This window comes from Macaca nemestrina, chromosome 6 (genome assembly GCF_043159975.1).
Source record: "Macaca nemestrina isolate mMacNem1 chromosome 6, mMacNem.hap1, whole genome shotgun sequence".
In the NCBI taxonomy this organism is placed as follows: Eukaryota; Metazoa; Chordata; class Mammalia; order Primates; family Cercopithecidae; genus Macaca; species Macaca nemestrina.
In genome coordinates, this window is record NC_092130.1 from 109,813,371 (window position 1) to 109,836,478 (window position 23,108).

General features: G+C 35.2%; 1 protein-coding gene across 2 annotated transcripts in view; it reads left to right on the top strand.

The window, feature by feature from the left end:
- The window catches only part of LOC105499481 (ADAM metallopeptidase with thrombospondin type 1 motif 6), a 329,327-nt gene that overhangs the window by 17,171 nt on the left and 289,048 nt on the right, over positions 1-23,108 (top strand). For both annotated transcript variants that reach the window (XM_011772051.3, XM_071098858.1), the window contains 4 exons: positions 4,680-4,848; positions 11,835-12,046; positions 12,545-12,628; positions 13,143-13,288. In XM_011772051.3, coding sequence (XP_011770353.1) covers positions 4,680-4,848; positions 11,835-12,046; positions 12,545-12,628; positions 13,143-13,288 — 611 coding nt within the window. The remainder of the gene's footprint in view (positions 1-4,679; positions 4,849-11,834; positions 12,047-12,544; positions 12,629-13,142; positions 13,289-23,108) is intronic.

Consider the following 23,108-nt stretch of genomic DNA (forward strand, 5'->3'; position numbering starts at 1 on the left):
TACATGTGACTTTGCCTCCAATAGAAACCACAGATATTTTCATATCGTTACAGTTTTTGCATTCTTTTCAAAATATTTTTATTCATCACTGTTGTGAAATTGTGGAAGTTATTTGAGCCACCGAAGATCTTATTTAAAGTGTTATGCAAGTTATATGTATTCTTTTTAAAAAATATTTTGATAACTGTATTTTACTAAATTGGTTTTATTTAGTAAATATATATATTTCCTACATATTTTTTCTGCATTTAAAATATTCTGAGGAGGAGTCCTTAGGTTTCACCCTTAGACTTCCAAAGGGATTCAGAGTATATGCATATGCACATACATGTTTTTTAAGAATCTGTGATATAAGAAGATATTGAAATCAACTATTTCAGGAATGATGTTGCAGAGAATGACAGTAATCCAGAATCTGTTATTTTTAAGGAATGAGGGGACTGACTTGGGATCAATAGATAAATGCAACTGGGAAAGGAGAGAGAAGATCGTGGCACGAGGTTCAATGCTGGTGTTTGTTGAGGAGGGAGAAAGAATTGTTTGGAAATGGCAGTGAGTTGCAAGAACATCTGACGCTACCTTCAGGTCCAATAGGAGGCATGTAGAAGAGAAAGCAGCCACTGTTCCAGAGGACTACAGGAAAAGAGTATCATTTAGGGAGCTTCAGGTTTTTGTTAGAGCAAGATGAAGTGAATATTCACAGATGAAGCTGGGGATAGAGGAGATTTTTTTGATGATTGACCTTGAGTTTGCGAGAACACAGTGGAAGTGTTTCAAATAATAGGGAGGGGTAGGAGATGGGATCAGAAAACATGATGTACGTAATCATATGAGAATTAGAATCCAGGGGGTGAGGTTTGGGCTTCTCATAGGAATTTATACTGCCAGGAAAGAGGACGCATGGTGAGATTAACCCTGATGGTCCTGAGGCAGATAGTGTAAAGGTGAATGGGGATACTGAGGTAATTGAGAGCAGGGCTCTTGCCAGGCATGCATAGATTTCTGGTACTCCCACTAACCTCAGGCCCTCCATCATCTGGTTTTCAGACCCTTTTTAATCTCATAATCACTGTTCCCTTCCCTCCCTTCAGTCACTGTAGCTCCTGATTGTTTCTGAAATACTGTAAGCATGCTCCTACCTCATTGCCTTTGCATTTGCTGTTGCCAGTATCTGGTCTGCCCTTTCCCAAGATAAATGTTTAGCTTGCTCCCTCATTTTATTCAGGTTTCTGCTTAAATACCACCTTATTAGGGAGGATGGTTGCAACTATCCAATATAGTTTCTATAATTCTCTCACCTCTAATTATTCTCTGTCCTTTTTGATTGCTTTTATCTCTCCTCTTAATGTTTATCACTACCTGCTTCATCATTTATTTGTTTAATCAATTAGCTTTTTAAAAAATTTTTATTTTATTTTATTTTTTTTAGACAGAGTCTTGCTCTGTTGCCCAGGCTCTGGAGTGCAGTGGCGTGATCTCAGCTTACTGCAACCTCTGCCTCCTGGGTTCAAGCGATTCTCCTTCCTCAGCCTCCCGAGTAGCTGGGATTACAGGCATGCGCCACCACGCCCGGCTAATTTTTGTATTTTTAGTAGAGGCAGGGTTTCACCACGTTGGTCAGGCTAGTCTCAAACTCCTGACCTCGTGATTGACCTGCCTCAGCCTCCCAAAGTGCTGGGATTACAGGTATGAGCCACCGCACCAGCATAATTAGCTTTTTCTAGCTCCTCCCACCAAAATGTAAGTACCATGATAGAGCTGGAACTTTGGTTCACTGTTGTATCCCCACCACGTAGCATAGTATCTGCCTTGTGATAGGCACTTGTGAAAGCATATTTTGTGAAAAAATAAATAAATACAGAAACAGCCCTTAGAGGATAAGAGAATTATAGTATAGTGGTTAAGAGTTCTGGCTCCAAAGTCAGTCACAGGAGTTCATTGTTTAACTTTGCTGCATCTCAGTTTCTCATCTACAAAGTGGAACAGATAGTGGTACGTCAAAGAGTTATTAAGAAGAGATAATGTTATAAACATTTTACAAAGTACCTAACATATAAAATCTCTGGATTGTCCTTCCAGAGTCTTTTCATTCTTGAAATTAGAGATTATGTTTACTTACCAGGCTTCTGACTTCATTTTTCCCCAGCAAATCAAATTTCTTGTCTGGTAACTTTCAATTTTCTTGTGCCCACAGACCAGCGTGATTTTAGTCTCTAGCCTTTCTGGACTGTAGCCTAGACCCTGCTTCCTACATATCCCTCTTATCAAAACTTATACTTGCCTGCTATTCTGCAGGAACTGTGTTCATTTTTTAGCACATTGTTGATCTACCTGGTAAAGTACTTCATACTGAGGTATTAGAATATGTTAATGGCATATTATGTTATTTTTGCTAGTATTTGCATTTAATATAGGGACTATTTTCCTTAAATTAAAGCAAACAATGGTGAAAATTATATGAAGTGACTCAGGGCTGCTTTTTTTGTTTGCATTTCTCAGCTCATTTCATGTAGGTGACTGCCAACTTAATCTATAAATTAGAGCAACTCTGATTATGTCTTATCATTCCTTCCAAGCATGAGGTACTTAACATGAATTTCCCTAAACAGAATCATAGAGGTTTAGAATTCAAAGGGACCTTAGAGATTATCTGGACTAGAGGTTTTCAACTTTCTTTTTAAAGCAGCAAAACTCCTTTTTCAAATGAAATGTTATGTGGAAACTTAATATATAGATTAATAAAAGCACAACTGATTCCTAAACCGAGGAATCCAAGCCATGTAGGTCTCCCTTTGTTGTCTGGGGCAATCCCCTGAGGGCACTTCCATGGAACCCTTAGGGCTCCCCAGAGTGCTGTTTTAAAACCACTAATTTAGACCAACTCTTTCATTTTTCCAGCTGAGGAAATACACCCAGAGAGTTTTTATTTTATCTGGTGTTACAGGGTAAATTAGTTGGATTAAGAGCAGTCCTCACATGTGCCATACTTAGGAAAACATTATTAGACAAGGGTGGAAATTCTTATTTCAGATAACTTTTACCATCTCATTCTTTTTCATCAACAAAGTTTTATTTATACCTATTACATGTGGGACACTTTCTATGGTTGTAACTGATACAAAGAAATATGAGACATAACCCTTTGCCTTAAAAAGCAAATAATCTAATTGGGAAGCTAAAATATGAAGTTGAAAACTTATACCAACTCTAAATAAGACTTCAAGACTTGAGATGTAACAAAGCAGTGTGGAATTAATTGAAAATAAGTGATACTGAGAATTAGCTCTATTGAAGCTCAGTGGAGGGTGAAGCTACTCCATTTGGACTAGGGACTAGAGAAAGTTTTTTTTTTTGTTTTTTTTTTTGTTTGTTTGTTTGTTTTTTTGAGACGGAGTCTTGCTCTGTCGCCCAGGCTGGAGTGCTGTGGCCGGATCTCAGCTCACTGCAAGCTCCGCCTCCCGGGTTCACGCCATTCTCCTGCCTCAGTCTCCCGAGTAGCTGGGACGACAGGCGCCCACCACCTCGCCCGCCTAGTTTTTTTTTTTTTTTTTGAGACAGAGTCTTGCTCTGTCGCCCAGGGTGGGGTGCAGTGGCCGGATCTCAGCTCACTGCAAGCTCCGCCTCCCGGGTTTAGACCATTCTCCTGCCTCAGCCTCCCGAGTAGCTGGGACTACAGGCGCCCGCCACCTCGCCCGGCTAGTTTTTTGTATTTTTTAGTAGAGATGGGGTTTCACCGTGTTAGCCAGGATGGTCTCGATCTCCTGACCTCGTGATCCGCCCGTCTTGGCCTCCCAAAGTGCTGGGATTACAGGCTTGAGCCACGGCGCCCGGCCGAGAAGGTTTTTAAAGAGGAGAGATAACTAAACTGAGTAGCACTTGGCTAAGTAGATAGGGATAAGGTGATAAAATACTGTAAGTAAGAGCAGAACTTTGAATTCCAGTACCTTCACTTACCTCTGTATAATATTGGGCAAGTCTTCTGAGCCTGTTACTTCATCTGCAGAATGGGGATGTATGGGATGTGTGTTAATTAACAACTTATTAATTGATGCAACATAAACCTCAAAATGTCAGTGATTTATCACAGTAGAAGTTTATTTCTTGTGTGTGTCTGTGTCTACATCAGACAGCTTTCTAAGAGGTCACGCAGGGACCCAGGTTCCTTCTTTTTTGGTTTCTACCTACCCTAGGTATTTGGAGTTGTCTTCATTCAGTGAGGAAAGAGAGTAGAAGATTCCACTGCAGAGGTATTCAGAGGTCGGGCTGAAAGTGTTATATAACCCTCTGCCCATATTTTTATTGTCCAAAACTCAATCACAAAGCTATATCTAAACACAGAGGATATAGTTACATGCATAATGTGGAACTGAAATAAGTTTTAGTGTTCACATAAAACCTCTGTTACCTCACAGAGTCATTGTGAAATTGGAGGAAATCATGTATGTGACATGCTGAGTACAGTGCATAGCATATGGAGGTATTTAAATATTCTTTTTAAAGAATAGGAACATTTATATAATGTTTTACTGAGTACAGATAATTCGCTAATTTTTTTTTTATTAACGTGTTTTAACCCTGTCTTTAGAGAAGTGTCTATTTATTTTTAGCTCTTGTTAATAATGATAACTAATATTTAAAATTATTCTCCTTGGTAAGTTCTTTGTTTATTTTTCTTTTAGCATGGTGTTATTGCTACAGAAGATGAAGAATATTTTATTGAACCTTTAAAGAATACCACAGAGGATTCCAAGCATTTTAGTTATGAAAATGGCCACCCTCATGTTATTTACAAAAAGTCTGCCCTTCAACAACGACATCTGTATGATCACTCTCATTGTGGGGTTTCGGGTGAGTGAGTGTGCAGCTTTTAGAAAGCATATTGTATTGGATTGCTGCTTTTTCTTTCTTATGGTAAGTGTAGTAAGGTTAGCAATAAAAGTAAGTAGGAATTTGACTAGGATTATAATGTCCAGAGCCCTTTTAATGGATGTCACCTACCAGTAGTTTTTTTTTTTTTTTAAACATTTTTTCTCTCTGCTTCTTAGGTTGGGTTTCTTTTTTTTTTTTTTTAATTTTTTTTTTTTTTTATTATACTTTAAGTTCTAGGGTACATGTGCACAACGTGAAGGTTTGTTACATACGTATACATGTGCCATGTTGGTGTGCTGCACCCATCAACTAGTAAGCACCCATCAACTTGTCATTTACATCAGTTGTAATTCCCAATGCCACCTACCAGTAGTATTAAATCCATCTGGGAGCTCTTTGAGAAGTCTTTAAATTTGTATAAAATTCATTTTCTTTTTTTGGTTGAAGGGAAAAAAATAACCATCTTATTTTAGGTAATAGCTATAGCTTTTTTGCACAGGTACTGTAGTACTCTATTTGTGCAAATAGAGTATTTGTTTAGCCTGATATTTTTATGCTAGTGGCAGGAATCTAGACACTTTAAGACTTGAAGAATCTTAAGGTAGTATTCAAAAGTAGTGTTAGCACTGAGTGAGGATACTATAAAAATATGTAGTACAGACAACAAACCTAGACTTCAGTGGTCAAGGAGAGCTTCATGGAAGAAGTGACTTCTAAGCTGAGGCCTGGGGGAAAAGTAAAAGTAGCTGTGTAGAAGTGGAGAAAGTAGTGGCTATAGTGTTTCACATAGAGAAAACAGCGTTTATGAAGCTTGTAAACCAAAAGGGAGAATGTCATGTTATATAAATTGACAGACAGTTCATGTAACTGGATATTAGAATGTGGGCTGGAGGGATAAAGGTGAGGTTCATAGTGGTTGGGGGAAGTGGCTGTGAGAGATGAAACTGGAAAGATTAGCAGAGGCCACATCATGAAGAGCTTATAAACCATGTTAAGGGGTTTGTTTATCCTAAGTACACTAGAAACCCACGGACAGGATTTAAACAGGAAGAATAACATAATCAGATTTGTGTTTTACAAAGACTACTCTGGCAGCAATATGGAGATGGAATTAGAGAAGAGCAAGACTAGAGCTAAGGAGTTAGGAGGATGTTAGTCTAAAGGTGAGAAAATGTAGAGAAACAGTGGATATAACATAGCATAGCAAAAAGAACATGCGCTTTGGTATAGCATAGGACCAATTAATTACCCAACCTCTCTGAGTGCTCATCTCAGCACATACTAGTTACCCAATCAAACTGTAGCTATCATTAAAATGACTGTTTCTAGTACACTAAAGTGTTATTATATTAAATTTTTTTTTAAAGATTTGTTCTATATAGTTCCAGTAGCTAGAACCAGGGGCAGAATGTTTCAGAGAGAGATTTCAGCTTAATGCAAAGGTAAAGTCACCAACGAATACATTTAGTAAAAAATAGAAAGGGTTAGCCAGACGTGGTGGCTCATGCCTGTAATCCCAGCACTTTGGGAGGCCGAGGCAGGCAGATCATAAGGTCAGGATTTTGAGACTAGCCTGGCCAATATGGTGAAACCCCGTCTCTATTAAATAAGCCAGGCGTGGTGGCGCTTGCCTGTAGTCCCAGCCACTTGGGAGGCTGAGGCAGAAGAATCGCTTAAACCCGGGAGGCGGAGGTTGCAGTGAGCCCAGATCATGCCACTGCACTCCAGCCAGGGTAACAGAGCGAGACTCCATCTCAAAAAAAAAAAAAAAAAAGAAAGAAAGGATTGCCTTGTGAGTTAGTGTATGATATGCATCATCCTTTTGTTTCTTCTCCATATTCTTCATGGGCTTGTTTTCTTCTTAAGTATTAAGTCTTCTTTTCTTAACCTACTGTTCTCATTCTGCACACTTTCTTCTTGAGTAATCTCTGAGGCTGTTAATTAGGTCCTTGTTGGTACCAGAAAAAGACAACTTACAGTGAATCTACTTAAAACTTGAAATAAAATTCCATAGTTAATAATGAAAACAGAAGATTTGTTGGGTCTTTGTATTGAGTAATGAAATGAAACATTATGGAAATAAGTTTATCTTATATTTAACAACATTTAGACTGTAAGTATAACTATATGTAAATTCTTTAAAAACTGGAATTCAGTCTGGGCACAGTGGCTCACGCCTATAATCCCAGCACTTTGGGAAGCCAAGGCAGGCGGATCACGAGGTCAGGAGATCGAGACCATCCTGGCCAACATGGTGAAACCCTGTCTCTACTAAAGATATAAAAATGAGCCGGGCATTGTGGCACGCTCCTGTAGTCCCAGCTACTCAGGCTGAGGCAGGAGAATTGCTTGAACCTTGGAGGCAGCGGTTGCAGTGAGCCAAGATCACTCTGAGTGCGAAACTCCTTCTCAAAAAAAAAGAAAGAAAAAAAACTAGGATTTAAATATTCAGTTGTTTATTATAATGTAATTATTCTATCATTTTTCCATAATATGCCAACCTTCACTGTATGATGGTAAAGAAGATCGCCTTTTGTAAAAATCTTTAAAGATTTTATCATATTCTGAAAAGCCTATCTCTTAATCCTTTCATATTTAAATTATCCTTTTTTGAAGTACGTATCACATTATTTTAAGAAAGGCAGATCCTTATTTTTTAATGGTTTACGCATTAGTGAAACACTTCTCCAAATCCATTCTTATGGCTGTCATAAAATTCTGTCCTTTTGGGGAAAGATTCTTCTACCATCTCTCATTTGGATTACTGTGAGAATTTCCTAAACAGTGTCCCATTTCAATGTTTTCAATTCATTTGCCATTTCTACTACCCCGAACTCTAGTCTGTTTGTTTTAGACCCTCATTATCTCTTGACGAGACCACTATACTGACTTTCTAATTATGCTTTCTGCCTCCAGGTTTGTGTTCTTGTTTTCAGTAAAATCTGTCCCCTAAATCTGGCTGTATCACACACCTTGAAAAACTTCACTGGCTTCCTATTACTGGGAATATAAAATAGTATTTCCCTATGTTCTGGGCAAGTGTTACTAGACTTAATTGGAAAAAAAAATGTTTTGTGTTTAGTAGTAAATTTGGGAAATGTCTGGCTAACATCTTAATTGTAATACTGTTTCAACAGCATAGGTCAAGTGAGAGATGTGAATTTATAGGCATACACTGCCAGTTAGCCTATTACCTGGAATTCAAGTTCATGTCAAAATATAAGATATGAAAACCCCCTTGACACTGGATATATTTATCTTACATTCAGATACTAATTTTTTCCATTCTAATTAGATTCAAACTCTGAATTTTTAAAAATTTTATAGAAGTAATAAATGTTCTTTTTAGAAAATACAGGACAAAAAGGAAAAAAAGAAACTGAAAATTACTTATTCCAACACCCAGAGATAACTAAGTATTCTTCTAGTCCGTTGAAATAGATGTTATTACGTCTCTATATCTTCATTATCTACTTATATATTCATTAAGTAAATATTCATTTAGTTCCTGTATGCAAGGCTATTCTAGGTGCTGGGGATGCAGCGATAAATAAAGCAGAAAAAGTCCCTGCTCTCATGGAGTTTATATTCTAGTGAGGAAAGACAGTTAACTAAATAAGCAAACAAACAAACAAACAAATATATGGCCAACTGTCCAGAAGTAGCAAGTACTATGTAAATACTAAAATAAAGCAGGTTAATGAAATAATAGTGAATGGCTGTATATATTCAAACACTTTGATATTGATCAAAAAGTTAAAATCTTATTTCAAATGGCAATGAAATCCATATATTGATTTTGGGAAAAAGTTGCTGTGTTGTATGTGTTTATGAGCAATATTTTCCTAACATGCTATAATCTAATCAAAATTAAATTAAGCAAAGCATCTGTAACAGGTATCATTTGAAGAACTACTATCTTTATTTTGAAACAAAGCAAGTTAATCTCGTTTTCTATTTTAGACTAAGAAAGATAGTACTTACAGATCACTAAGCTTAACATTAAGAAGTCAATTGGCAATTATAGAATGCATAGTTTTATAATGAGCTAATTATGCTGGATTAATTTAATTTTTAAAGTGAAACTGAAGATGTTCTCTCTTGATTTTATTCATTCAGTATATGTGTATATGTATAAAATATTGAATATATAATTATATATGCTATATATAAAATACCTTTGATGGATATTCATAAATAAAAATATATAGTTTTAATGTTCAAATAATTTGTAGTTTGTTAGAGTGATAGCCAAGCCAACTAAAAATTTTAAAAACTAAAATGTTGAAAATTAGGACAATAACAAAGATGATGATAACACCAATTACCTTACACTGAATACATTTTTAGTTTTATTATCATTATTTTTGAGATGGAGTTTTGCTCTTGTTGCCCAGACTGGAGTGCAGAGGTGCCATCTCAGCTCACTGCAACCTCCGCCTCCCAGGTTCAAGCAATTGTCCTGCCTCAGCCTTCCGAGTAGCTGGGATTACAGGCGCCCTCCCCACATCTGGCTAATATCTGTATTTTTAGTACAGATGGGGTTTCACCATGTTGGCCAGGCTGGCCTCAAGGTCTGACCTCAGGTGATCCACCCACCTCAGCCTCCCAAAGTGTTGGGATTATAGGCGTGAGCCATCACACCCGACCTGAATACATTTTAAGTGAGAACTACCATTGCTTTGTGTTTATTGCACAATAATGTCTAATTGTTTTCACAATATTTTAAATAAAAATAAGGAGAAATTGAATGGGTCAGAGAAGGGGAAATGATCAAAAGAATGAAAATAAAATCCTATATTTGGACATTTAAGCTGTTTAGCCAGAGTAAGAGACTAGGCATGACTTGAATACATGAGTGGTTTTATGATCACAGAGGACTGAGCAGGAGAAATTGGAGTTATATTGATGTGGAAAAGCTTTCAGCTGTTTTGTAATAATATTAGCCAATAAAACCTAGTGGCTTACTCAGTATACTTTTAGTATTTCACAGTTTCTGTTGGTCAGGAGTCTGTGCATGGATGGGTCATCTGCTTAGCCTCAGCTAGGGCTGAATTCTCATCTGGAATCTTGACTGGGGAAGAATCCACTTCTCTATCCCCATAGTTGTTGGCAGCATTCAGTTCTTTGTGGTTACAGATAGCTTTAGTTTTTGGATGATTGTCTTCAGATGCCAGCGTCAGTTCACCAATGTGATTGCTTGCTTTCTCTAAGTCAGCAAGGGAGAGACTCTAGGTAAATGCTACAATATTATGTAACATAATCATGTACTAATATACTCAAAATCACATGCATCTCATCATCTTTGCTGTATTCTGTTAGTTAGAAGCAAGTCACAGGTCCTACCCATATTCAAAAGGAGGAAATCACAAAAGGATGTGAACATCAGGAGACAGAGGTCATGGAGGCCATCTGGAGAGTCTGTCTGCCACAAATGGATATAGAGAAACACTTACTATCTGGAGGATATACTATTGAAATAAGAAGTGGTGTTTTATGTCTTTGCTTCTCTTGACTTTAGGAGTTTCAGGAGTATTTAACTGATGGGTCTTATGATCATTTCCGCCTTATTTCCTAAAATTTATTCATCCTACTGTCTTAGCACGTTTCCTGCTGCTGTAACAGAATACCTGAGACTGGATAATTTAAGAACAGTAAAAGTTTACTAAGCATATGGTTCTGGATGCTGGGAAGTCCAAGAGCATGGCTCCAGCATCTGGTGAGGGTCATCTAATGGAGGAAGGCAAGAGGAGGAAGTGAGTGCACACAACAGAGAGAGGAAATTGGGCTGAACTCATTATTTTTTATCAGGAACCCACTCCCACAATAACCAACCCACTCCTACAATAACGCTTTTAATTCCTTCATGAGGGTGGAGCCCTCAAGTTCTAATCATCTCTTAGAGGCCCCAGCTGTTAATACTGTTTCAATGGCAATTAAGTTTCAACATGAGTTTTGGAGGAGATATTCAAACCATAGCACCTACCAGTGCAATTTTTTAAAGAGAAAGGCTAAAGAAGTTGGAGAAATGAGAATAGTTACACTTTCTGTCAAGTGTATCATATATATTAATCTAATTATTCCTCACTAAATTTTTCAATAGTGGGGATGAGAAAGATTTCCTATTCAATATAAGGATGTGGAAGATATACAGAGGCCCTCTACATGCTCAAGTTTATTTAATGAAGATGATAATCAGTGAGGCAGGTGTTTACAAATGCCGTAGCACTAAAAGGCTGCTTCTATACTGAAGAACCAAATGTGTAGAAAACAAAGGATACATTGCAATCCGTGCTAAATGTGGTTCAAAGCAAATTATGCTGGAATCGTGATCTTTCAACTCTAATTGAATGTCTCTTACTTCTAGGCTTTGGAAAAGAAGTATTTTGAGTACTCTGTCAGAATAAATAGTTGTAGACTGCCGACCTAAGTGAAAAAAGTAATTCATTGCCTTTTAGAATTGAGATTTCTAGAGCAGTAGAATTGATTCTAATTAAAATAGCTTAATGGAAGCATCTCGTTTTAAAATGAATGCTCAAAGTATCTTTGAAATAGATTTTTGCAAAATCAGGGTTCTCTATCAGAGCTGTCTTAGACTGATTCAAAAGTTCGTACTCTAGATGCTTTTTAAATAACTTTAAATGATTCTTTAAAGTATATATCCTAAATTTAAATGTATCAAGATATAATTACTGGAATAATATGAAATGATTATTTGAAAATTATTTTTATTAATTCATTTATTAGTTTTTTTTTGTTTTCATGAGCAGTTGAATGTTTTTTTTCAGATAACATTATTTTCAAAAATTTACAGACTTATTTCTCACTACTGCATTTTCTCATTCTCTTCCCTTTGAAAAATCTTAATATATTAGATAATTTATGAGAAGCATGTCTACATGAAAGATTTATAAATAAATATGTTTAATTAGTGAACTTACCTGAATTGGTTGCTTTTATTGTAGATTTCACAAGAAGTGGCAAACCTTGGTGGCTGAATGATACATCCACTTTTTCTTATCCACTACCAATTAACAACACACATAACCACCACAGACAGAAGAGATCAGTGAGCATTGAACGGTTTGTGGAAACATTGGTAGTGGCAGATAAAATGATGGTGGGCTACCATGGCCGCAAAGACATTGAACATTACATTTTGAGTGTGATGAATATTGTAAGTTTGATCCCTCTATATAATATTTTATTTCATATTTGTTGTGTTTTTGACTAAGGTCACAAATTTTTGCCGTGAAGTTAATAATGATAAGAATTTACCTGTCTAAAATGGTAAAAGATTGGTCTAGTATTGTTTCAGTTCCATAGAAATACATTTAAAGATGACCTTATCATTCATTTTTAGATAATACGACAGTTTTAGTGGATCGTTAAATCTTGTTTGAGGGTTTTGTTTTTCTTTTTTAACTTGAAACATCAGCTCACCCTCTAATTTCCATGCTGTAGTTCGTGTCTAGGAGAAAATATTTATTGAGGTAGACTGGTATAAAAACCTTTTACCAAGGCACCTTGAGGGTAGAGTTCTAAGTGATACAGAGTAATGTATACAGTGGTTAAATTTATAAAAACTTGTTTTAGCACTTAAAAAAATCAAATCAAACTATCACCCTATGATTTTTGTCTGACTTTGTGTCTTTTCTTATTTTCTGGAGGTCAGGTTGCCAAACTTTACCGTGATTCCAGCCTAGGAAACGTTGTGAATATTATAGTGGCCCGCTTAATTGTTCTCACAGAAGATCAGGTAAGAATGTGTTAGTTTATAAGTCTAAGATTCTTAACAGACAGGCTATAGAGCTATAGAATTACTTATTATTAAATAATATGTTTTATTATTGCTCCTATTAGGAAGTTCTAGTTGGATATGAGTTTTAGCTCTACACATTTAATATCTTAAGCAAATTTTAAATACATTACAAGAATATGCCTTTTATGTTAAAGCTATATAGATTAGCTATGTTTCAGTATAAGGGTGAGCATTTGCATGGCATATCTTATAATAATGGTTTTCTTTAGTTTTTATGTTGATAATCTCACATATGTTCACGTTATCATTACAGCTGGAACTGGAAAAAAATATCTATTCAATAATATACCAAATGAGCTCTAGGTCAGATATTACAGAAATAAAAATTGGCAAGAGATTATTCCTAGAAACCACTGCTTCTAATTATACTCCCACTTTAGTCTTCAAAAGTTTTAACAACTGACCTTAGTAATTTGTTTGGAACATTTCTGGTATGCATGTTGTATTGCAGCCAAACTTGGAGATAAACCACCATGCAGACAAGTCCCTCGATAGCTTCTGTAAATGGCAGAAGTCCATTCTCTCCCACCAAAGTGATGGAAACACCATTCCAGAAAATGGGATTGCCCACCACGATAATGCAGTTCTTATTACTAGGTATGGTTTGTTGCAAGTATTTTTCCATTGATTATTGTGTTTATTCACTATTGTAATAAATTTGGTTCTATCTAAAGCCTCATTCAGATAATGAGTATAGAGAAAGCAAAATGGTAATTTATTTTTCACTACTGGGAAAGAATGTATTACACTATTATTGTGTTTGCATCAAATGAACCAAATAAGAAAAAAGAAAATATTAAAATTTGACTTAGAAATTTAATAAATGACTTTCCTTCTACTGATAAGTTCTATTCATAATGTTTAATAGAAAGCATGTAGATGATTTGTTAACTGAACAAAATACACACTAAAACAAGATTAAAACATATGAGAAAATATATATCATAAAAATAAAGTGACCATTATTGGTTATAAAATATATTAACTATTTTTACCTTCCAGTTGTGTTAAAGTTTATTAAAAGAGAGGAGGACACTGGCAGTTATACAACTTACTTGAATGTCTATCTAATTTAAAATACTTTAATTAAGATATATAAACATAAAGAAGCAGATTGATTACACTATGTGTTGAACAGCTTGTCTCTCAAGCAAAATTATTTTTTGATGATAACCCATTGAATTTTTATATTGCTTTCCAATTTTACAAAACTGTTTTCAGATCCATTTTATTCTTTACTCTCCAGCAACAATTCTGTAGAGAGTGTTATTATGTTAGGAATGAGGGAACTGGTAGGTAAGTTTCTCAAGATTACTCAGCTAATAAGTGAAAGAATACGGCTCAGATCCTGGTGATTCTGTCTTTGATTATATGATGCTATCTGTTTTAGTTTTTAATACTCTTAATTATAATTGGTTAGAAATATTATACTTAAATTATTTTAAGATAAGTGTGCCTTTTGACTTCTTATCAATATTTTAAAATAAAAAGTAACAATAAACAATAAGCAAAATGGAAGCATTATAGTCTTTGGTATGATGATTATTTCAATTTGCAAGACAGTATTTAACATACGCTTCATCTGTGGTATGTTCATTGACCCTACATTAGGTTCTAGGGAGGGAATACAAAGTATATGAGTTAGAATCTTGAGATCCTGTAAGATAATGTAAACTTTAGAAAAATTTCTTGAGTAACTGAGTCGTACAGTGAAATTTCTGAATTTTTTTTATAGTTATAGTCACTTTAATTGACTTTATCTACCTGGCATCATAAGTGAGAAAATTTGGTTTATGACATGCCTGCTGAATAAAAACATCATATGGTTCTATATAAATACACGTTGACATTTTAGTCTGATAAAATTTGCAACCCCTTAGAGTCTTGTGGTCTGGAATATTCTTAAATATACTTAAGGAATTAAAAATATACTGGGAATTGTGCAAATGTAGAAACCTTTCTGTTAAAAAATATGGACGTTGATTAGTGTCAATGAAATTACTAGAAGAAAATGTTGTTGTATATAGCTTACAAAATGATCATAAATATTTACATGACTTTTGTATTTATATTTGTAAAGCTCTTTCTCTCTTCCCAAATGTGACACACAGTGGGCTCCCAATACTTCACATTTGCATTATTCTATCTCCATTGGATTTTTACCTTTTGCCTCAAATGACAGAAGTTACACCAAGCACGTATATAGGTATTCAAGTAGTAGAGTACATCTGGGCAGTTAGCCCACCTTTCTTTGCACTGGCTACAACATTCAGCTGTCCAACTTTTTACTCTGAATTCGCTTGGATATTTTCCTGATTCTCTGCAGGGCTCTTGTTGGCTTTTGTAAGCTACTTCAAGTACCTTTTTGAAGTTTGAGATTTAAACATAAAATTTTATTTTTTATTTTATTTTATTTATTTTATTTTATTTTATTTTTTTGAGATGAGTCCCGCTCTGTCGTTCAGGCTGGAGCGCAGTGGTGCGATCTCGGCACTGCAACCTCTACATCCCAGGTTCAAGTGATTCTCCTGCCTCAGCCTCCTGAGTAGCTGGGATTACAGGTGCGTGCCACCATGCACAGCTAATTTTTTGTGTTTTTAGTAGAGACGAGGTTTCACCGTGTTAGCCAGGATGGTCTCAATCTCCTGACCTCGTGATCCTCCCACCTTGGCCTCCCAAAGTACTGGGGATTACAGGCATGAGCCACCGTGCCTGGCCGAAAATTTTCTTTTTAAACTTGTCTCCTAATGATCAGACTAGTACTAGAAATGATCTCAGGATTTAATAGAGTAGTAGTTCAAAGAGTTCATATCATATTATTTTAGATTGGCTAATGTAACAGAGGTTAGAAAAATGCTTTTTGGAGCAGTGTATAATTCTTTTTTGAATTCTTATTAAAGTTTCAAAGTAACTTCTAGCCTATTTAAAAGTCTATAATTATTTTTGGATTGCTAGGGCCACAGAGTGACTTATCAAAATGAGAGGAGTATCATCTTTAATATTTAAAAATGGTTAGTTTTTGAGGATCAGAAGAGAGGTACCAGTGTTGGACTCTCTTGTATATTTTTTATTTTGAAATCCAACATGTGTTTAAATCATACTGCTAATTTTTGTAAAAATATTTTTTAAAATGGTTAGTTTTTGAGGATCAGAAGAGAGGTACCAGTGTTGGACTCTCTTATATATTTCTTATTTTGAAATCCAACATGTGTTTAAATCATACTACTAATTTTTGTAAAAATATTTTTGAGAATTCCACAGATGATTTTATATTACTGTTGAAAATTGGTTGATATAACTCACTTATTAACATGTTCAGGGGTTTGACCCGACTGTTTATGAGTGAGATCATGTTGTATGTTTGCTTGAAATGTCAACTCACTAGGGAGAATGTATAATGTGTGTATCAAGAATGCCAGGGCTGGGCACGGTGGCTAATGCCTGTAATCCCAGCACTTTGGGAGGCTGAGGAAGGCAGATCACAAGGTCAGGAGATCAAGAACATCTGGCTAACATGGTGAAACCCTGTTTCTACTAAAAATACAAAAAAATTAGCCAGACGTGGTGGTGGGCACCTGTAGTCCCAGCTACTTGAGAGGCTGAGGCAGGAGAATGGCGTGAACCTGCAAGGTGGAGCTTGCAGTGAGCCAAGATTGCGCCACTGTACTCTAGCCTGGGTGACAGAGTGAGCAAAAAAAAAAAAAGAAAAAAAAGAATTCCAGAGGAAAAATGATTGATACGTTTATTTCCACTGGGCCAAATTTTGTCCCAGGGACTCAAAGGTTTTATTCAAAAGCCATTTGAGATTGCAATCACTTAAGTAACAGTAGTTACTTTTAAAAACTCAAAATGTTATCCCTTTCTTTAAAAATTGTATCTTATTGTTTTATTTTGTTGATTTACATTTAAAATCTACTGTGCTGTGCAAAGCTATCAGATCACTCTGACTAGAGAGAAAGAAAATAAAGGACTTTTGCATGTTGTTTTTTCTGATATCAATAATATTGAATGAACACCAAAGAACATATTAAAATTATTTATATGTATTATATATGTGTATTTTATATGTACATATGTGTGCATATACTATGTTCTATATAATTGTTCATAATAAATAATATATAATATAATGAATACCTGTTATCACTACCTAGATTTATCAAATCTTAACTTTATGCTATACCAAAGAGCAGCTTTAAGCCACTTCCTAAAATGATGATTACCTCTCTATGTTGTATTAAGTACCTGACATCTTAGCTCTGAATACCAAAGTTAGGGCTAAAATGTATACATTTGTAGAAATATGGCAATATTTCTATAGTTTATTATATTTCATATATTATAAATATGCATTAATAGAATAATAAAACTGATCTTTCATTTTTGTGATCTATATTTTTAGCTAAAATATCAGTATTAGTAACTGGTATTGATTGCTTTCATAGACTAAGATCTATTAGAATTATTTGATGATGATTAATATTCACCTAAATTAGTGAATGAAATTCACAATACATCAGTGGTGAAATATAACATTATATACCTAGGTCAAGAAATGATTAATATTCCTTACTTGAAACTCTAGAAGCAGAATTTTTGAAGGCAAAATAAGACTGTACACACATAGTTAAAAAGCTAACTTGCTATAAAACTTGCAAATTATCTTTATTAAGCTTTGTATTTTGTTGTTTTAAAATTATTAAATTGACAAAAATTGTGTGTCTTTATGGTATTCAAATGATATTTAGATATATCTAAACATTGTAAAATGGCTAAATCTAGCAGTGGCTTGATATGTGTTGCCTCCCATACTTTATTAAGGTTTTTATTGATAACCCAAATTAATAGCTACTTAGGAATAAAAACCTGCAAGTTGACAGGTTATTTAATTTAATTAAATTTTCAAATGAAGTCAGGAAATATCCACCACAAGTTTAAAGTCAAGCCAATATCTAAATCTATTTTGTGGTAAAATACTCAAGAAATCTATTTGTTGTCTGAAATTCAGTAGGAATTCAAAGACGTGGAGTATATTTGCATCAATGTTTAGCAATTAGCATGAACAGACTAATGCATACATTTCTTGGCTTTCTCTCATATAAAGTATTGGAATCAGGTTTTTCCATTTTTAAGATAATAATACATAACAGTTTATATTTAGGGTAGGAATTATAGCCTAAGTTCTTTTTATGGTAACAGCTTTATTGAGATATAATTCACAGACCATACAATTTATCCATTTAAAGTATACAGTTCATTGGTTTTTAGTATATTCACAGAGTTGTGCAATTGTCATTATCATCAATTTTAGAACATTCCATCACTCCCAAAGGAAGTCATCCTCCATTCCCCACATTCCCCTCAGTCCCCACTCCTACCCTAGTCATAGGCAACTGCTAATGTACTTTTTGTCTGTATAGATTTACCTCTAGACCATACATATAAATGAAATAATACAATATGTGGTCTTTTGTAACTTGCCTCTTTTACTTAGCACAGTGTTTTCAAGGTTCATCTATAATGTGGCATGTATCAATACTTCATTCCTCTTATTAGCCTAAATTCTTGAGAATTCAAGACACCTTTTAAGACTGCCTCTGTAGGCTATTTGTCAATTATTATACTTTTACAGTTTTTCATTAATGAAAAGCACAGGATTTATAAATACGTCTCAAAATACAGATGCAAAAATTGCACACCAAGTCAAATAATTTAGTCTTTAATTAAAATGGGCATATTTATCCTCTTAAGGGGTCATGACTGTTTGCTTTGGTGCTGCTGGATTATAAAGGAATTAGAATTTCCAAAGTCACCTAATGTTTTCAGTTGGGAGTACAAAAATAGCTATAAAAGTGGTTTATTGTTAAAATTTGGCCTGCAGTCTATGCATTTAAACAAGTTTTCTTATTTTTAAAATAATGTGTTTATCAGGATTATATATTGGTTTCATGGTAATGTATTAGAACAGATAGAGGAAAGGGAAGTTAAATGTGATACATTAACATTTATTTGGTATTCATTTATGGATTTTTAAAAATCTTTAAAGAAATGCCAGTTACCTGTTTTATAAACAGTTAAATATTTTATTTCATTAAGCTTTTAAAGAATATATTAGGTTTATAGGAAGTGTGAATTCAGATTGTGGGTGAATTAATTTTGTTATGTGGGCATTTTGAAGCATTTATTTTTCTCTTACCATGCTGCTTTTTCTGAATTGTTTGAGACGATCATATAGTTCATCTTTCTAAAAGTATATTAACACAGTGAATTGCAATGATTGGTTTAGAATATTAAACCAACCTTTTGTTCTTTTTTTTCTTGAGACAGGGTCTCACTCTATTGCCCACTATATCTACCCACCCCCATTGCCCATATTCCTCCTCTTCAGTTTCCCTTCCTTTTGTCCATGCCTTGTTGGTTTCTTACTCAAAAGTCTTTATCTAGATTCAGTTTCCATTTCAGTCTAGGACTGTGACAAACTGGAGTGACTCTAATTTCTTGTGTACACTGGGACACTTTTAAGAGTGAAAGAGGGGGGCTGTATGCAATGGGTCATGCCTGTAATGCCAGCACTTTGGGAGGCTGAGGTGGGAGGAATACTTGAGGTCAGGAGTTCAAGACCAGCCTGGCCAACATGGTGAAACTTGTCTCTACTAAAAATACACAAAAACATTAGTCAGGCATGGTGACATGCACCTGTAATCCCAGATACTCAGGAGACTGAGGTAGGAGAATCTCTTGAACCCGAGAGGCAGAGATTACAGTGAACTGAGATTGCACCACTGCACTCTAGCCTGGGCAATAGAGTGAGACTCCATCTTAAAAAACAAAAAACAAACCACAAAAAAAACTGAAAGAGCGTGCCATTGACAGTTATGTCTGGAAAATAGGCACAAATTAGGACCTGGTGAAACAGGATTATGGTTATCTCAGGCATTACCTGTGTGTGTTTGTTGAAGTTCAAATAAAAATGAAAACAAGAAGATACTTTTTCCTCAGTACCCAAATTTAATCAGTTATCTTTATGCACACCTTGAATAAATACTGTACCTTATTTGTAGTAGGCACCATTAAATAGTTAAAGAAGGATGTATTGTTCTAAGCTCTAAGGAATAGTAACTTAAGTATTTATATTGGTTTTATGGATGTAGTGATGTATGTATATAACCAAGTACCAGATACTTAAGTGCTTTACAGACACTTAATCATTTAAACCTTAAATAACTGCATGAGATAGGTACTGCTGTTTTCTCCATATTGCAGAAGAGAGAGCTGAAGCACAGGAAAGTTAACTGATTGGCAAGGTCACACAGCATCTTAGAAGTCTGTGGTAGGCAGGCTTCTAAGATGGCCCTCAGTGATCTCTGTCTCCTGGTATTCATGACTTTATGTAATCTCCTCTGGAGTGTGGTCTAGCAAATTGCCATCTTAACAATATGGAGTCTTCCAACTCATGAACAAAGTCTGTCTCTCCATTTATTTAGGTTTTCATTACTTTGTCTCAGCAGTGTTTTGTGGTTTTCAGTGTTTTTATACATTTGGTCATATGTTTTGATATTATTGTCCATGATACTCTTTTTAAAATTTCATTTTCCATATTAATAGTTTTTCACTGGTATATAAAAATGCAATAGATATGTATGTGGATTTTGTATCCTGTAATCTTGCTAAGTTCATTTATTGGTTTTAATAGCTTTTCTTGTGTGTGTCAGAGTCTCTCTTATCTCCCAGTCTGGAGAGCAATGGCACGATCTCGGCTTTGTGATTCTCCTACCTCTGCCTCCCAGATAGCTGGGAATACAGGTGCCCGCCACCATGCCCAACTAATTTTTGTATTTTTAGTAGAGATGGGGTTTCATCATGTTAGCCAGGCTGGTCTCAAACTCCTGACCTCAGGTGTTCCGCCTGCCTCGGCCTCCCAAAGTGCTGGGATTAGAGGCATGAGCCACTGAGCCTGGCCTGGTTTTAATAGCTTTTTAAAAGATTCCATATATAAAGATGATCACATTGTCTGAGATGAAAGACATTATGCTTCTTCCTTTTAATAATGAATGACTTTTATTTATTTATTTATTGCCTTATTGGAATGTCTAGAACTTCTAATACAGTGCGTAATAAAGGCGGTAAGAGCAGAGATCCTTGTTTTGTTCCTGACCTCAGTGAGGAAAGAATTCCATCTTTCACCATTAAATATGATGTTAGCTATAGGTTTCTTTGTTGATTCCCTTTGTCTGGTTGAGAAAATTTCCTTCTGTTCATAGTTTGCTGAGAGTTTTTTTTTTTAATCAGTAATGGGTGTTGGAATATTACCAAATGCCTTTTCTGAATTGTTTGAGATAATCATATAGTTTATCTTTTTAAAAGTGGATTAATACAGTGAATTGCAATGATTGATTTACAATGTTAAACCAACTTTTTTTTTTTTGAGACAGGGTCTCACTCTGTTGCCTAGGCTGGAGTGCAGTGTTGTGATCTTAGCTCACTGCAACCTCTGCCTCCCAGGCTCGAGCAGTCCTCCCACCTCAGCCTCCTGAGTAGCTGGTACTACAGGCGTGCACCACGATGCCCAGCTAATTTTTTGTATATTTTATAGAGATGGGGTTTCACACTGTGTTGCTTAAGCTGGTCTTAAACTCTTGGGCTCAAGTGATCCTCCCACCTTGGTCTCCCAAAGTGCTGGGATTACAGGCATGAGCCACACTGTGCCCGGCCAAACCAGCTTTTCATTCTTAAGATGAACTCAATTTGGTCATCAATGTATTATTCTTTTAATATAGTTAGATATCTAATTTACATTCCCACCAACAGTGTAAAAGTGTTTCTATTTCAACCATTGTGGAAGACGGTGTGGCCTAGTTATTCCAAAGGAATATAAACCATTCTATTCTAAAGATACGTGTACATGTATGTTCAATGCAGCACTATTCACAATAGCAAAGACATAGAATCAACCCAAATGTTCATCAATGATAGATGGATAAAGAAAATGTGGTACTTATATACCATGGAATACTATGCAGCCATAAAAAGGAATGAGATCATGTCTTTTGCAGGGACATGGATGAAGCTGGAAGCCATCATCCTTAGCAGACTAACACAGGAACAGAAAACCAGACACTGCATGTTCTCACTCAAAAGTGGGAGTTGAAAAATGAGAACACATGGACACACAGAGGGGAACAACACACACTGGGGCCTGTTGAGGGTAGAGGAAGAGGAAGGAGAGCATTTGGGGAAAGAGCTGATGCATGCCGGGCTTATTACCTAGCTGATGGATTGATAGGTGCAACAAACCACCAAGGCACATATCTACCTGTGGAACAAATCTGCACATCCTGCACATGTACCCTGGAACTTAATTAAAAAAATATATATATATATATAGTTAGATATCATTTTCTATATAATTAGATATTATTTTCTAAAATTATGGGGTTTTTTTTAGATTTATATTTATGAGGGTTGTTGTTCTGTAGTTTTTTCTTAGACTGTCTTTGCCTGATTTTGGTATTAGGGTAATGTTGCCCTCACAGAATGCGTTACGAGATAGTTCCTCCTTTTCAATTTTCTGGAACAGTTTGTCTAGAATTGGTATTATTTTCTCCTCAGATGTTTTGTAGAATTCACAAGAAGCCATCTGCACTGGGAGTTTTCTTTGTGGAGTGATTTTTTAAGAATTCACAAGAAGCCATCTGCCCTGGGAGTTTTCTTTGTGGAGTGATTTTTTTAAAACTACCAGTTAAAATTGTTTAATAATATAGGGCTAATTAGGTTATCTTATTCAGTGAGCTTTGGTAGTTTGAGTATTTCAAGGAGTATGTTTATTTTTTCCAAGTGGTGAAATGTATTGGCATAATTGTTCATAATATCTTGTTATCCTTTTAATATCTATAGAATATATAGTAAAATCACCTCTCTTTATGGTATTGGTAGTTTTTGTCTTTTGTCTTTTATGTCTTTTTCTTGTCTTTTGTCTTTTTCTAATCACTCTGGCCAGACATTTTAATCATCTTCTCAAATTTGGTTTCAGTTATTTTTTTTCATTTTTCTGTTTTCTGTTTCATTGATTTCTTTCCATTCGTCTACTTGCTTCAGGTTTATTCTTCTGTTTGTGGTTCCTTATGGCAGAAGTTGTGGTCATTAATTTGAGACCTTTCTGCTTTTCTAATATATGTGTTTAATGTTAGAAAATCCCCCCTCTGTATAGCTTTATCGCATCTCACAAATTTGGATATGCTGAGTTTCAGTTCCATTCAGTTCAAAATACTAATGTTCCTTTAGAGTATTTCTTTCTTTCTTTCTTTTTTTTTTTTTTTTGACCCATGGCTTATTTAGAATTGTGTTATTTAGTTCCAAATCCCCCCCCACCACTGCAGAAATTCTTCTGTTATTAATTCGTAATTTATTTCCACTATGG